The sequence below is a fragment of the Triticum aestivum genome, chromosome 2A, assembly GCF_018294505.1.
Source record: "Triticum aestivum cultivar Chinese Spring chromosome 2A, IWGSC CS RefSeq v2.1, whole genome shotgun sequence".
NCBI lineage: Eukaryota > Viridiplantae > Streptophyta > Magnoliopsida > Poales > Poaceae > Triticum > Triticum aestivum.
In genome coordinates this window covers 681,028,897-681,043,725 of record NC_057797.1, presented here as the reverse complement: position 1 = coordinate 681,043,725, position 14,829 = coordinate 681,028,897, and the positions used below count along the sequence as shown (strand labels likewise).

The 14,829-nt window shown below is 44.2% G+C and overlaps 2 protein-coding genes across 2 annotated transcripts; both read left to right on the top strand.

The window, feature by feature from the left end:
* Window positions 1–2,294: 2,294 nt before the first annotated feature.
* Window positions 2,295–4,649, top strand: LOC123190182 (peroxisomal 2,4-dienoyl-CoA reductase [(3E)-enoyl-CoA-producing]). The gene is made up of 5 exons (XM_044602780.1): window positions 2,295–2,659; window positions 3,173–3,332; window positions 3,610–3,779; window positions 3,858–4,080; window positions 4,372–4,649. Exons 1-5 carry the CDS (start codon window positions 2,468–2,470, stop codon window positions 4,524–4,526), a joined length of 900 nt encoding a protein of 299 aa, XP_044458715.1. The 5' UTR covers window positions 2,295–2,467; the 3' UTR covers window positions 4,527–4,649.
* A 2,075-nt stretch (window positions 4,650–6,724) lies between these two features.
* On the top strand, window positions 6,725–8,569 carry LOC123185914 (MADS-box transcription factor 31-like). The gene is made up of 6 exons (XM_044597723.1): window positions 6,725–6,929; window positions 7,619–7,688; window positions 7,772–7,933; window positions 8,043–8,084; window positions 8,213–8,260; window positions 8,354–8,569. The coding sequence occupies exons 1-6, from the start codon at window positions 6,742–6,744 to the stop codon at window positions 8,567–8,569; spliced, it is 726 nt and encodes a 241-aa protein (XP_044453658.1). The 5' UTR covers window positions 6,725–6,741.
* Window positions 8,570–14,829: the final 6,260 nt, after the last annotated feature.

Sequence of the window (14,829 nt, the reverse complement as noted above, 5' to 3'; positions counted from 1 at the left end):
CATCGAGACCCCATGGGTCAACGCCAAGACTATGCCATATTGGTTGTGTTAGATGGCTGGGCCAATTTATCGGTGTGCCATGCTATTTATCATGGATATACCGACAAAACGGTTGGGCCTGTCTAGGCATAAACCTAAAAATCAACTCTCTCCTCCGTCTGTCTTCTGGACAAAACTCGCCCTGCTCGATAGGGTTTGGGCAATACTCAGCACTTCACCACCATGCTCCCTATTCACCAGACGAAGCTAGCCCTGCCTAAGCTCTCAGCCCTCCTGATGTGCCCATCGTGTTCCCCAGGGGCAGAAGCACTCGCACCCTCCGCATCTCACCCCTCCCCGAAGAGCACGACGCCCGACGTCTGGAGAACTCTCCGCCACCCCTTCCTCCAACACCACCACACTTGATGCCATTCCTTCTCGAGAAGGTCCTTTAGGGTTGAGTATTGCATATTTTGGAATTTTTTGTGCCGAGAACATGTGATTTGCAAAAAGCCTGGTCAATTAATAGTCGACAACTAAAATCAATTAATCGATCAATTTTTGATTAATCTCTGGCCCATAGGAAAGTTTCTTATTGTTTGGAAAATTCTGGAGTTTGAATGAATTATAAAGAAAAGTTTCCTATGATTCCTAGTATTTAGGCCAATGTTCAAAATATCGACCGATTCCACAATTTATCGAGACTCTGTGGGTCAACGCTAAGATTATGCCATATCGGTTGTGCTGGTTTGCTGGGCCAATTTTATCGGTTTGTCAAGCGATTTATCAGGGATCTATCGATAAATTGGTTGGGTCTGTCCAGGCAGGAACCTAAACATTGGCCCTCCCCTCTATCTGCCTTCTAGAAAAAACTCGCCTTGCTCGATAGGGTTTGGACACTACTTAGCATTTCACCACCATGCTCCCTATTCACCAGATGACGCCACCTTGGCTTGTGCCAGACCAGTCTAAGCTCCCAGCCCTCCAGATCTCCCCATCGTGTTCCCCTGGAGATAATGCAATATGGAGCCCTCCGCATCTCCCACCTCGCCGAAGAGCAGGACGGATGACGCCTGGAGCAGCTCTCCGCCACCACCCTTTCCTCCAATAGCATGATAGCCGCACCAACCCTTCCTCCAACAACACCAGACCTGATGCCATTCCTCGCTCGAAGGAGAAGTTCCTACAGGGATGAGTATATCACATTTTAGAATTTTTTGAGCCGAGAACTCGTGATTTGCAAAAAGTCTGGCCAATTAATAGTCGACAAATAAAATCAATTAAACAATCGATTTTCGATTATTCTCTGCCCATAGGAAAGTTTCCTTATGGTTTGGAAAACCCTGGAGTACAAATGAATTATAAAGAAAAGTTTCCTATGGTTCAAATGTTCTAAATAAAACATAGTAATATTGATTATAATCCTTAAAAAAGTTTATAAAAGAGACCTAAAATTCTACTCTCTCTCCTCACCCTGTGCATTTCAAAACCGAACCGAAAAACCATACCGAAAATAAACCGAACCGAACCGAACCGATTTTATGGTTTTTATGGTTTCTGGTTTCGGTATGGTATGAACTTTTCATACCGATTTGAACTTTGGTTTTTATGGTATATACCGAAAAACCGAACGGTTAACCGAATAAACCGAAGTAAAAATAAATTTATATTTCTTGAGATGAACAACCATACAAGTTGTCATTTTTCTTGTACATGAGTCAAATTCACTAATAAGCATGTAAAATTTTCTTGTAACATAGTCATTTTTCTCTTTTTAAAATGCTAAGCACGTCCATAACCATCAACAGATGAATTAATGCATGCATATATACTTATATATATAGTCATATACTATTTGTGTAAAATAGTATGTGTTTTGAGTCATAAATTTGCAAATTATTATTACGTCATTTTCAAATTCGCGTCAACTTTGGTTTTTATGGTATATACCAAAACCATACCGAAATAATTTGGTATATACCGAAATCGAACCATATTTTAATTTCATACCGTATTTACCGAAGTATTAATACCGTACAAACCAAAAAACCGTATAAACTGAACCATGTAAACCGAATAAACCGAACGCACAGGATGACTCTCTCCATCCAAAGAAAGTATCTTAATCTTAGTACAATTTTGTACTAAAACAAGTACAAAGTCAAGACAATTATTTTGAGACGGAGGGAGTGACAAAGTTGTGAGCAGAAAATCCATGTCCAGTGTGGTCGTAGTAGTTTTTTTTGCTTGAACTTATTATAGTGTGGGTCGTAGTTGGTATGCTCAGCTCAATTTCGTCCCATAGAAAAACCACAGCCACGAATCAGAGGAAATCCGGCAGCGCCGCGTGTGCGAAGACGAGTCCAAACACGTTACAAAGCCGGCGATTAGCGGCACACTGAGCCGGCATCTTGTGCTCCTCCGTCCATCCGCGTCCACACCGGAGCTTGGAGGAGAGGAGGGGGAAGAAGAAGGCGACGAGGAGGCGATGGCGACCGAGTCGCCGTTCCGGGCGGACGTGCTGAGGGGCAAGGCGGCGCTGGTCACCGGCGGCGGCTCCGGCATCTGCTTCGAGATCGCCGCCCAGCTCGCCCGCCACGGCGCCCACGTCGCCATCATGGGCCGCCGCCGCGAGGTCCTCGACAAGGCCGTCGCCGCCCTCCGCTCCGAGGGCCTTCGGGTGCGCCCAATCTGCTTTCCCCCTCCCCCTCCTCTTCCGCTCCAATCCTACCTACCACCATCGCGCATGTTTCACCCACCTTGGTTCCTTGCTTAGGATCTGGCGCTCTCTTGTCGTCAGGTGGAAATGCTTTTGATATTTCTTCCGTTCCTTAGTAGCAGTTGCGTGATAAGTAAACAAGAATGGAAATCGCTGCGAATTCTGTATAGAACTTGTTGTCTTCTTATCCTGGTTCATCGAATCCAATGGCGACCGCGTTCTTATAGGGGATTTTGTATAGAAATTGTTGTTTAGGAAATGAAGTCAAACTGACTGTTTTCTCAAATGAAAGAGAAGTGCTATATTAATCGGGTTGCACGGTGTACAATGCTTTGTACTTTATGTGTCGTTGAATTGTGAAACCATATTCACAAGGAAAGATGTTCCCGACCATGATTAAATGAACTAGCCCCTTGTGCTCTGGGGATAAAGTAGTGTTGGTCTGTACTGATGGTAGCTTGGTGTGGCGTGCAGGCTGTTGGATTTCAGGGAGATGTACGTAACCAGAAGGATGCAGCGAGAGTGCTCGCGTCGACCGTTGAGCATTTCGGCAAGCTTGACATTCTTGTCAATGGTGCAGCGGGCAACTTCCTTGCATCCCCGGAGGATCTGACACCCAAGGGATTCCGGACAGGTGCTTCATTGTGACATGTTCTTTTGGTTTACCTGAGAGTAGCAGTTTGGCCCAATTTTGTGAATATTGGCAGCACGGGTGTGACATGAGGATTTTCTTGTACCGTATACGGTTTCAATATATTGCGCCTTGGAGTAGCTAGTTTGTGCAACTGTGCTAGGCTGCTGAGCTCAAGCAATTTATGTGCTGATAACTTGTCTGTTATGTAAAAAGTATCTCAATATTGAATATTTTTCTTTCAGAGATTTTAGTATTGACTAAAATGTTCTCTCTGCAGTTCTTGAGATTGACACTGTGGGTACATACACAATGTGCTATGAAGCCCTGAAGTATCTGAAAAAGGGTGGGCCAGGGAGAGGTCCCTCCACTGGTGGCCTCATCATTAACATAAGCGCGACACTGCATTACACTGCTTCTTGGTACCAAATTCATGTCTCCGCCGCTAAGGTACTTTTATCATGTTTGATCCACTTCCAGAAAATGATTGAAATAGGTCACTTTTCCTGACGGTGTTGGCTTCTACAGGCAGGTGTTGATAGTATCACAAGAACACTGGCTCTGGAATGGGGAACAGATTATGAAATTAGGGTCAATGGAATCGCACCAGGACCAATCGGTGGCACTCCAGGACTGAGGAAGCTTGCACCTGATGAAATGGGCAAGGGGAAAAGGGAAATGATGCCTTTATTTAAGTTGGGGGAGACACGGGACATAGCAATGGCTGCGCTCTATCTTGCTTCTGATGCAGGTCAGTTGTATTCTTCAATCTTCTGGTAACCAAATAACCGGAAGTTCTTTAAACCGTCAAAGTTCAGTAAGCTGAGCATCCAGTTACCTGGAGGCCATTTGAAAGATATTGGTATCACAAGATTCATAAATACAAGCCCTGCTATAATTGTATGCTATTTTAACTCGACGAATACTTTCTTGCCTTCTCATTCTCATTCCCATACTACAAAAATTTTAAAATCAGTAAATTAATGGCTTATCCTTTGTCAGAGAGTTATCCATTTGATGTATTCAACAATTCGTTGTGCAGGCAAATATGTAAATGGGACTACACTGGTGGTTGATGGAGGGCTTTGGTTGAGTCATCCTCGCCACATCCCCAAGGAAGAAGTGAAGGAACTCTCAAAGGTGATCGAGAAGAAGGTTAGGGCCTCTGGTGTAGGTGTACCGTCCAGCAAATTGTGATGACATCCTTGGTTTATGTCACTGTCTCATGTATGCATGTACCACACTTCAGTATTGTCGTCAGCCAGCGGCTCAGCACTCTGCTGAACACAGTTGGTTTCAAATGAACAAGTTCATTGCTTACCCCTGTTGTTACTTTTAGATTTGGCCAAAACCTGAAATATTCTGATTGATTTGTGCGATCCAAGCATAAAGAAGTCCTCTGCCAAATTTCCCCCAATGATTTGTGTAAAATATACACCTGTGAACAATGTAACCTCCTACATATTGGCGATAGAAAGTGTTGTTTCTATTTGACCCCAGAACAAAGTTAATTCTAGGGCAAAACTCGCGGCAAATTTGTCGAATTGGGCAGCACGAAGTTGTGCCCACTGCCTGCAAAGTCCAGGGAAGTGAGCCGCGTAGCCAAAGCTTGTCTTGAGAGAGAAGCTGTATGTGTAACGCAACCCATGATAACAACAACTATATTCCTTAGCAGGTGTGAACATGGTTGGATCGTCCAACTCCAAGAGAAACAAAAAGGGATGTGGGCAGACGCTGACAGGCCCCATGAGAAGGAGAGCATAATTTCTTTGCCTTGCGAGCCAGTGCGATGGGTGCCTGGAGCTCCCTTGGAAGTACACAGTTTTTAGCAAGGATATCTCTTCTGCCATCATGCTCTGCGGGTTCTCCTGATCACGACTCATGAATGAGCCCCGGTGCTTGGCGACGAAGTAAACCGGCACTCTTTTCCCTTGGAACTTGAAATATGAAAATCACGTTAAAAATACACCGAAATGCTGAATATCAGTGTGAGAATATGAAAGTTTCCCTGAGATGATTTACGGAGGCAATGTGAGTTTTTTAGAGGTGTCTCTTGCCACAGGTGAGAATCGTATAGCAGTATGAGAATATGGAAGTTTCTGTGAAATAATTACACAAGCAGTGTGAGAATATGAAAGTTTCTGTGAAATAATTACACCAGCAGTGTGAGCTTACACAGACAGGTGCCTTGTGATCATCTGCTATCTTTTACCACTCATCATTTAACCACAGCAATGCTCCAGGAAAGTGCAATTGCAACGGAGTACTAGTAGTCACTGTCTCACTGAAACACCTTTGCAGAGAGATCATCTTAACTGATGACATTGGCAGGGGATATGTGTGTGTGTGTGTGACACATGCCATCATGCATTTGACCACGGCTGCATGCCTCTGCCTGGCATCCCAGCAGGTTAGGTGCAGCGTGGAGTGGACCAAGGGCCACCTAATGGAAAGCATTATTGCAGCGAGTTATTCCCTGCCTTGGCCAGTTCTAGGTCGGTCTTCTTACAGGAGCCTCCCTTGCCATGTCCGGTAAGAGGCGGTTACCAGTCCACAGCACCCACATTTCCGGCCATCTGGTACCCTCTCTCATGCACACTGAAACTCACACTTTGCACTTGATCAACACGCATTATTAATCTTGTGCTGCATTGTTTGAGATGCTCGTCCTAATGGTGCTAATTTGAGGGCACACATTAGCGCGATTTGCGGATAGATGTCTGTGGTCAACAATAATAGTCTGTTTGTGCATGCCATTGGATTTAGGGCAGAAAGTTTAAGTTGGCCACATTGCTTGATTTAATCGTTCTCTTTTCCTTATTGCATGAAATGTTTATTTGCTGTACTAGCATATAGCGGGACAGCCTGACAAGAGACGATGAGAATATTAGTAGTCTTTGAGGCTTGAAACAAGAAGTTTCCAGACTTATAAAAGGTTCCCCTGGCCCCTTTGCTACCCCATCCACCTTCTGAAGAAGCACACGCAGCCACAGCCTACACAGGTAATGCCTCTCCTCTCTCTTGCTCTGCAGCACACACTCTCTGCAAGAACATGTCTTGCAAATGCTACTCTTTTACTCTTCACAGCATACAGTTTCTCCTGTCTATGCATACAGTTTTCTCTGCCTCATCTCATGCATTTGAAGCCATTTGATCTGCGTGGTGCTTGGATTCGACTTTAACATTGTGGAGCTTGGAAGAAGTCGTTCTTTTATGATAATACCTTTGCTTCTGAACTCTTGCTTTTGAAACCATCTGCTTTATCTTACTTCCTGCACTTGAAGCCATTCGGTGCATCTCTACTCTGCATTTGAAGCCATTTACTTGATTCTCATCTTGGATGAACGTAGGCACCATGATTTGACGAGCTCTTTATGGTTTAGGAGGAGAAGAGATCCACTGAGCTGCAGCAATGGGGCGTGGGAAAGTGGAGCTCAAGAAGATCGAGAACACGACGAGCCGCCAGGTCACCTTCTCCAAGAGGCGGATGGGCCTGCTCAAGAAGGCAAACGAGCTGGCCATTCTTTGCGATGCGCAGGTTGGGGTGATCGTCTTCTCCGGCAGTGGCAAGATGTACGAGTACGCCAGCCCTCCATGGAGGTGAGTAAAACATCTCTGCACACCAGTTCAACCACTGCATATTTCTCTGCAATTTGATCTTTCTCTGCTCCTCTTGGCTTGAGGGGAAATGGAAATTTTGGATATTGTTTAGGTCGCACAATGTTGTCCTATAGCTTCCATGACGTTCTTTGTGTGTTCAGTTAGTCTTCTGCAGTTTTTCTCAGTGTGTACACTTTCTTCTGAACTTTTTGTTGGGAACTTCCAACTTCTCTTGTTGATAATCTGCACGTTTTTAGTAATGAAGTCAAGATCAATTTAAAAGTATACGAAGAACCGACGATGATCAAGTATGCCCTGCCTGTTTTCTTTTCCTTTTTGTGCGTGGCAGGACTGCAAACACCAGTTCAACTACTGCATGTCCTCTGCAATCCGATCTTTCTCTGCTCCTCTTGGCTTGAGGGGAAATGGAAATTTTGGATACTTTCCAGGTCCCATAATGTTTGTTCTAGAGTTGTCATGACGTTCTTTTGTATGTTCAGTTAGTCTTGTGCAGTTTTTCTCAATGTGTATACTTCCTGTTGAACTTTTTGTTGGGAACTTCCAACTTCTGTTGTTGCTGATCTGCACGTTTTAGTAATGAAGTCAAGATCAATTTGAAAGTATATGAAGAACCGATGATGATCAACTAAGCCCTGACTGTTTTTTGTTCTCCATTTTGTGTGTGGCAGGATTGCAAACATCTTTGACAGATACCTGAAAGCCCCCAGCACCCGCTTTGATGAGATGGACGTCCAGCAGGTACACCAGTTTAGGCTAAATCAATTAACATTGTTAATTTTTTTCTGGTTTTAGCTAATAATCTTCCATTATTTTTGATGAAGAAAATCATCCATGAGATGACAAGGATGAAGGATGAGAGCAACAGGCTGAAGATCATCATGAGGCAGTACATGGGCGAGGACCTGGGCTCGCTGACCCTGCAAGACGTGAGCAATCTTGAGCAGCAGATCGAGTTCTCGCTGTACAAGGTTCGCCTTAGGAAGGTAACCACCCAGCAACACGATGCAACAGTTCTATATTTTCTTTTACTCAGATATGAAACTCTGCATTCCTCTGTGCCCAGTGCTAATGCCCTAATTTAATTTGTCGCAGCAGCAGCTACTTGACCAGCAGCTGCTCGAGATGCGCCAGAGGGTATGCGAGACAAGATGCATTGATTTGTCCGGCATTCCTGCCATCCTTTATCAGAACTCTTTCTTTTTTGTGTGTGTGGTAAAGAGTTGAGTTTTGATGGAGTTCTGTGGATTTAATTCTGAATACAGGAGATGCACATGTCAGAGGACCAGAGCAGCAGCTACATGTTCCACATGGTAACACATCTCAGCTTAATTTCTCCTTGTCAGGTGATTTTGTGCTGCAATTTACTCACCCTTGATGAATTTGCTTGTGTTTGTCAAAAAAAGAATCCGGCGAGGGATCAGCCGGGCCAGTCGGCCGACGTGATGAATCCGAAGCTGTTCCCTCTGTGGGACGTCGGCGACCAGATCTACGGCCAGGACGCCGAGTCCTCCATGACGGCTCTCAAGCTCTCGCCGCAGCTGCAGGAGTACAAGCTCCAGCCGGTGCAGCCCAACCTGCAGGAGGGCAACCTCCATGGCTACGTCCTCCGCCTCTGGTAAGCATCGTATGCAACTGAGCGTCACTGGAATTCGTGTACATCGGTCATGATCATCTACGGGCAAGTTCATCAGCTTGACCAGTTTCATCTATCTGCAGATTTCAGGACATGCACCATGGACCTGACAGACACTACTGATGGAGGACGGATGAGCAGAGCTTCCCTGTCTGAATCTGCTCTGGAACGGTGTTCTAATCAGCTTACATTAGTATCTTATATACTGCACTGTGTGTATTAACTGCTATTGCGTTCGCTAGATTATGTTTCATGATGCTTGTAAATGAGGAGCGTGCCACCTGATTTATGTGCCTTGAGGAACTACCTCTGTTTCTGTCAAGAAGATGTGTTGTGAGTGTGACCCGGAGAGGTTATGCCTTGCATTGCTGTTCCCAAAGAAATTTATGGCAAGTAGTACTCTATATTATGATGTCTGTTTGCTTTTGTGATGCACACTGGGATCGCTGCATTCTTTTGTGTGGAGACATCACGTGAAATTCGGAGAACTGCACTCAAGCTGCGGCGTGAAAAGAACTATGATGCTGTTATATTTAGTACTGACAGTAATGGCCTTTTTGATCCGCATGATTCCAAAGCCATAGAAACAAAACAATAAAAACATGGCATTTTATTTTATGGCGTGTCAATTCATATAAAATCTAAATACAAATGACTATGTAACAGACGGCGTTTGGTTGTATCAGAGAGAGAGAGAGAGAGAGAGCAGGTTTTTCTTTAAGGACCAGTTCTTTGCAACAATTGTCATCGATACAAAGGTAGTTTTCCATGAGGTTTGACTTAATGAAAAAATTATTTTGAAAAGTATAGTCAACAGAGAAAAATTGTATAAGTTATAATCTTAAAATCAAACGAGCTCCGCAACAAATCAAATGATGTTCCTTTCAGTCAAATAGTTCCTTGCAGAAATTTGGTTGCAAGCTTTCTAAACTGTCATTGTTGTGTGACCAGATGCAAATCACTCTCAAAAGAGTCATTTCTGAGACTAACATAGTTGCCATCACACAGGTTAGACAAAGAAATACATCTTTATAAATTAAAACAAGCTAAGGGCAACTCCAACGTGGATCATCAAAACCGACCTCACCAAATGACCACGGACACGTCCGGACGTCTCCACCAACAACGATAGGGGCGGAGGCCATACAAACGTTGTCACCAAATGTCCACCCCTGGTTAAGCCTCCTCCATTCGACATGCATATCTAGATCAATACCAATTTAAGCATACGTTTAATAGTTGCAAACCTATGCAATCACAACAAAAAAAACACCGGAAGTTCAAAAAGTTTTTACATCCAATCGACCCCAAAAGTTACTAGTCCAGATTTCTGTGTCAAACACCTCCTCCGGTCCAGCTGCCCATGGCAAAGACCTCACTCTTCGGCTTGTCCGCCCTTCACCGGGTTTGCGCGAAGCGCTTCAATATGCTCGCATATTACACTTGTACAATATTCGTTGCATCGGGATCCAAGTCCAACGTCTTCAGGAACAACATTTTAGAGTCGTCCGAGGCGGCCTTAATCTCAAGCTTCTTCTCTTGGAGCTTGAATTTCTTGTATTGCATCTCCATGAACATACCAAACCTCCCCGCCTTCTTTTCCTCCTTCACCTCATTGAGTGCTACCCTTGTCTCATCCTTCTTCGTCGTGATGTCCTTTAACTTCTCCGTCATCTTGGTCGCCACTCCTTGTCGCTTCTCCTTCTTCTTCTTCTTCTTATCCCACTTCTTCCCTTGGTTCCTAATCATCTTAATGGTCAGACTAATCCAATCTTGTTTTGGAATAGTTGGATCACCACCTTTATTTTCATTGACCATGGCGATATTGGCGGAATTGGTAATCAAGGAGGCCCACTTGTCTTGCCCATTCAACTTCAACCAACAATGCATATAAATGAAGTTCTTCTTCTCCATCTTGTGGTATAGCATGCATACAAAATACATGTTAGCAAAGGAAGACAATGGATGGTCAACAAGTTGCAACATTGAGCAAATCAATGAAATGGTCCAACACAAAACAACAAACCATAAAACTCACGAGAACCTGGACTGCCGCGCCACTTGACCACCGGTTTCGCACTTGTTTGTAAAAAACGGAAAACTTGTCCGGTTGTTGGGTGCATGTCTGCTAGGTGCCCGGCTGCGGCCGTTCCTCTGGCTGGGAGTCCTCCACTTGTTCGTCTTCGTCGCCCCCTCCGTCGTGGATAATATTCATCATCTCCCCATCATCCTACTTAGATAAGAATTTCAGAAAATAGTGACCGGGCACCAACGAACGAGCGGTCCGCACCAGACATCCTTGACCGGACAAGCCCCGGAGAATGCGACTCCGTCAAGTCATAGTCGGTGTTGAGGTCGACAGTGAACAAGACTCGATGGCCGCACTTTTCCTGGCGAGGTCCGCCTTGACCAGCCTCCTGCACATCGCCCGCCTTCTTCTTTGCCTCGTAGCGGCAGGCAGAAAGACAATGATCAATCACCAGAGATTGCATATGTCAACCTAAATATCATTTACTTCCTTCATACAAAGTTTCTCCAGTGTTCATGGGGATATGATGTTGGCTAAGTCAAATATGTTTGTATTACTAAGAAATGAAGGACCTACCATGTACAAGAGGGACATCCATTAGAGCATTAACAAGCATGGAGATGAAAACAAAATATGAGGAATAAATACAACATTTCGAGTGGAGATTTTAGGACTTTAATGCCGCCATAATGACACATGAATAAATTGATTAAATATACATGATATCACTTCATAATATCGTCCATAACCATCTATAGGTGATGCACCATCTCATTTTTGACCCAGACTCATGTATTTTTGTAATAAACACTATAGGTTGTTTTTAGAGTCCATACATAAGGAGTAAACCAATCTAGGGTTTAGCCCCCCTCCTTGGGGTGGCAGAATCCACCCCCTCCGCCTCTCCTTAAATACCCCCTTAGGGGTTCGTTTTAGGGTTATATTTTATTTAGCTAAAAGTTAGATGCCAATGTAACTTCATATACTTCATTTGTGTCCAACAACCACCAATACCTCTATTGGAACCTTAACTTTATCATCTCTTTGGAATACAAGAACTTCATCTATATCCGCAATATTCATATCACATATCATAGTTTTTGTTTGTTCTCAATTGCTTGCGGGGACTAGACCTTCGTTGTCATGTTAATCGTAGGTCTGGCTGTTGGGGAACGTAGTAATTTCAAAAATTCTCCTATGCACACACAGGATCATGGTGATGCATAGCAATGAGAGGGGAGAGTGTTGTCCACGTACCCTTGTAGACCGTTAAGCGGAAGCGTTATGACAACACGGTTGATGTAGTCGTACGTCTTCACGATCGACCAATCCTCAGTATCGAACGTACGACACCTCCGCGTTCAGCACACGTTCAGCTCGGTGACGTTCCACGAACTCAAGATCCAGTAGAGCTCGGGGAAGAGTTTCGTCAGAACGATGGCGTGGTGACGATGTTGACGAAGTTACCGCAGCAGGGTTTCGCCTAAACACCGCTACAGTATGACCGAGGTGGATTATGGTGGAGGGGGGCATTGCACACGGCTGGGAGAGATCTTTGTGATCAACTCGTGTGTCTAGAGGTGCCCCCCTGCCCCTGTATATAAAGGAGGAAGGGGGAGGCCGGCCGGCCCTTGTTGGCGCGCCTAGGAGGAGGAATCCTCCTCCTAGTAGGAGTAGCTCCTAGTAGGAGTAGGATTCCTCCCTTTCCTACTCCTACTAGGAGGGGGAAAGGCAGGGAGAGAAAGAGAAGGAAAGGGGGGCGCCCCCCTTCTCCTAGTCCAATTCGGACAGGGGGAAGGGGGCGCGCTGCCTGCCCTAGGCCGGCCCCTCTCTCTTTCCCTTATGGCCCAACAAGGCTCATTAGCCTCCGGGGGTTCCAGTAACCCCTCCGGTACTCCAGTAAAATCCCGATTTCACCCCAACTCAACAAGTACCATCGGAGACACCTGTAGAGCACCTTTATAATCACCCAGTTACGTTGTGACGTTTGGTAGCACACAAAGTGTTCCTCTGGTATTCGGGAGTTGCATAATCTCATAGTCATAAGAACATGTATAAGTCATGAAGAAAGCAATAGCAGCAAACAAACGATCAAGTGCTAAGCTAACGGAATGGGTCAAGTCAATCACATCATTCTCCTAATGATGTGATCCCATTGATCAAATAACAACTCATGTCTATGGTTAGGAAACTTAACCATCTTTGATCAATGAGCTAGTCAAGTAGAGGCATACTAGTGACACTATGTTTGTCTATGTATTCACACATGTATTATGTTTACGGTTAATACAATTCTAGCATGAATAATAAACATTTATCATGAAATAAGGAAATAAATAGTAATAACTTTATTATTGCCTCTAGTGCATATTTCCTTCAGTCTCCCACTTGCACTAGAGTCAATAATCTAGATTACACAATAATGATTTTAACACCCATGGAGCCTTGGTGCTGATCATGTTTTGCTCGTGGAAGAGGCTTAGTCAACAGGCCTGCAACATTCAGATCCGTATGTATCTTGCAAATCTCTATGTCTCCCACCTGGACTTGATCTCGGATGGAGTTGAAGCATCTCTTGATGTGCTTGGTTCTCTTGTGAAATCTGGATTCCTTTGCCAAGGCAATTGCACCAGTATTTTCACAAAAGATTTTCATTGGACCCGATGCACTAGGTATGACACCTCGATCAGATATGAACTCCTTCATCCAGACTCCTTCATTCGCTGCTTTCGAAGCAGCAATGTACTCCGCTTCACATGTAGATCCCGCCACGACGCTCTGTTTAGAACTGCTCCAACTGACAGCTCCACCGTTTAATATAAACATGTATCCGGTTTGCGATTTAGAATCGTCCGGATCAGTGTCAAAGCTTGCATCCACGTAACCATTTACGATGAGCTCTTTGTCACCTCCATAAATGAGAAACATATCCTTGGTCCTTTTCAGGTACTTCAGGATGTTCTTGACCGCTGTCCAGTGATCCACTCCTGGATTACTTTGGTACCTCCCTGCTAGGCTAATAGCAAGGCACACATCAGGTCTGGTACATAGCATTGCATACATGATAGAGTCTATGGCTAAAGCATAGGGAACACTTTTCATTTTCTCTCTATCTTCTGCAGTGGTCGGGCATTGAGTCTTACTCAACTTCACACCTTGTAATACAGGTAAGAACCCTTTCTTAGCTTGACCCATTTTGAACTTCTTCAAAACTTTATCAAGGCATGTGCTTTGTGAAAGTCCAATTAAGCATCTTGATCTATCACTATAGATCTTGATGCCCAATATATAAGCAGCTTCACCGAGGTCTTTCATTGAAAAACTCTTATTCAAGTATCCTTTTATGCTATCCAGACTATATCATTTCCAATCATTAATATGTCATCCACATATAATATTAGAAATGCTACAGAGCTCCCACTCACTTTCTTGTAAATACAGGCTTCTCCAAAAGTCTGTATAAAACCATATGATGTGATCACACTATCAAAACGTTTATTCCAACTCCGAGAGGCTTGCACCAGTCCATAAATGGATCACTGAAGCTTGCACACTTTGTTAGCTCCCTTTGGATCAATAAAACCTTTAGGTTGCATCATATACAACTCTTCTTCCAGAAATCCATTCAGGAATGCAGTCTTTACATCCATTTGCCAAATTTCATAATCATAAAATGCGGCAATAGCTAACATGATTCGGACGGACTTAAGCATCGCTACAGATGAGAAGGTCTCATCGTAGTAAACTCCTTGAACTTTTCGAAAACCTTTTGCAACAAGTCGAGCTTTGTAGATAGTAACATTACCGTCAGCGTCTGTCTTCTTCTTGAAGATCCATTTGTTCTCAATGGCTTGCCGATCATCGGGCAAGTCAACCAAAGTCCACACTTTGTTCTCATACATGGATCCCATCTCAGATTTCATGGCCTCAAGCCATTTTGCGGAATTTGGGCTCACCATCGCTTCTTCATAGTTCGTATGTTCGTCATGGTCTAGTAACATAACCTCCAGAACAGGATTGCCGTACCACTCTGGTGCGGATCTTACTCTGTTTGACCTACGAGGTTCAGTAACAACTTGATATGAAGTTTCATGATCATCATCATTAACTTCCTCACTAATTGGTGTAGGTGTCACAGGCACCGGTTTCTGTGATGAACTACTTTCCAATAAGGGAGCAGGTACATTTACCTCATCAAGTTCTACTTTCCTCCCACT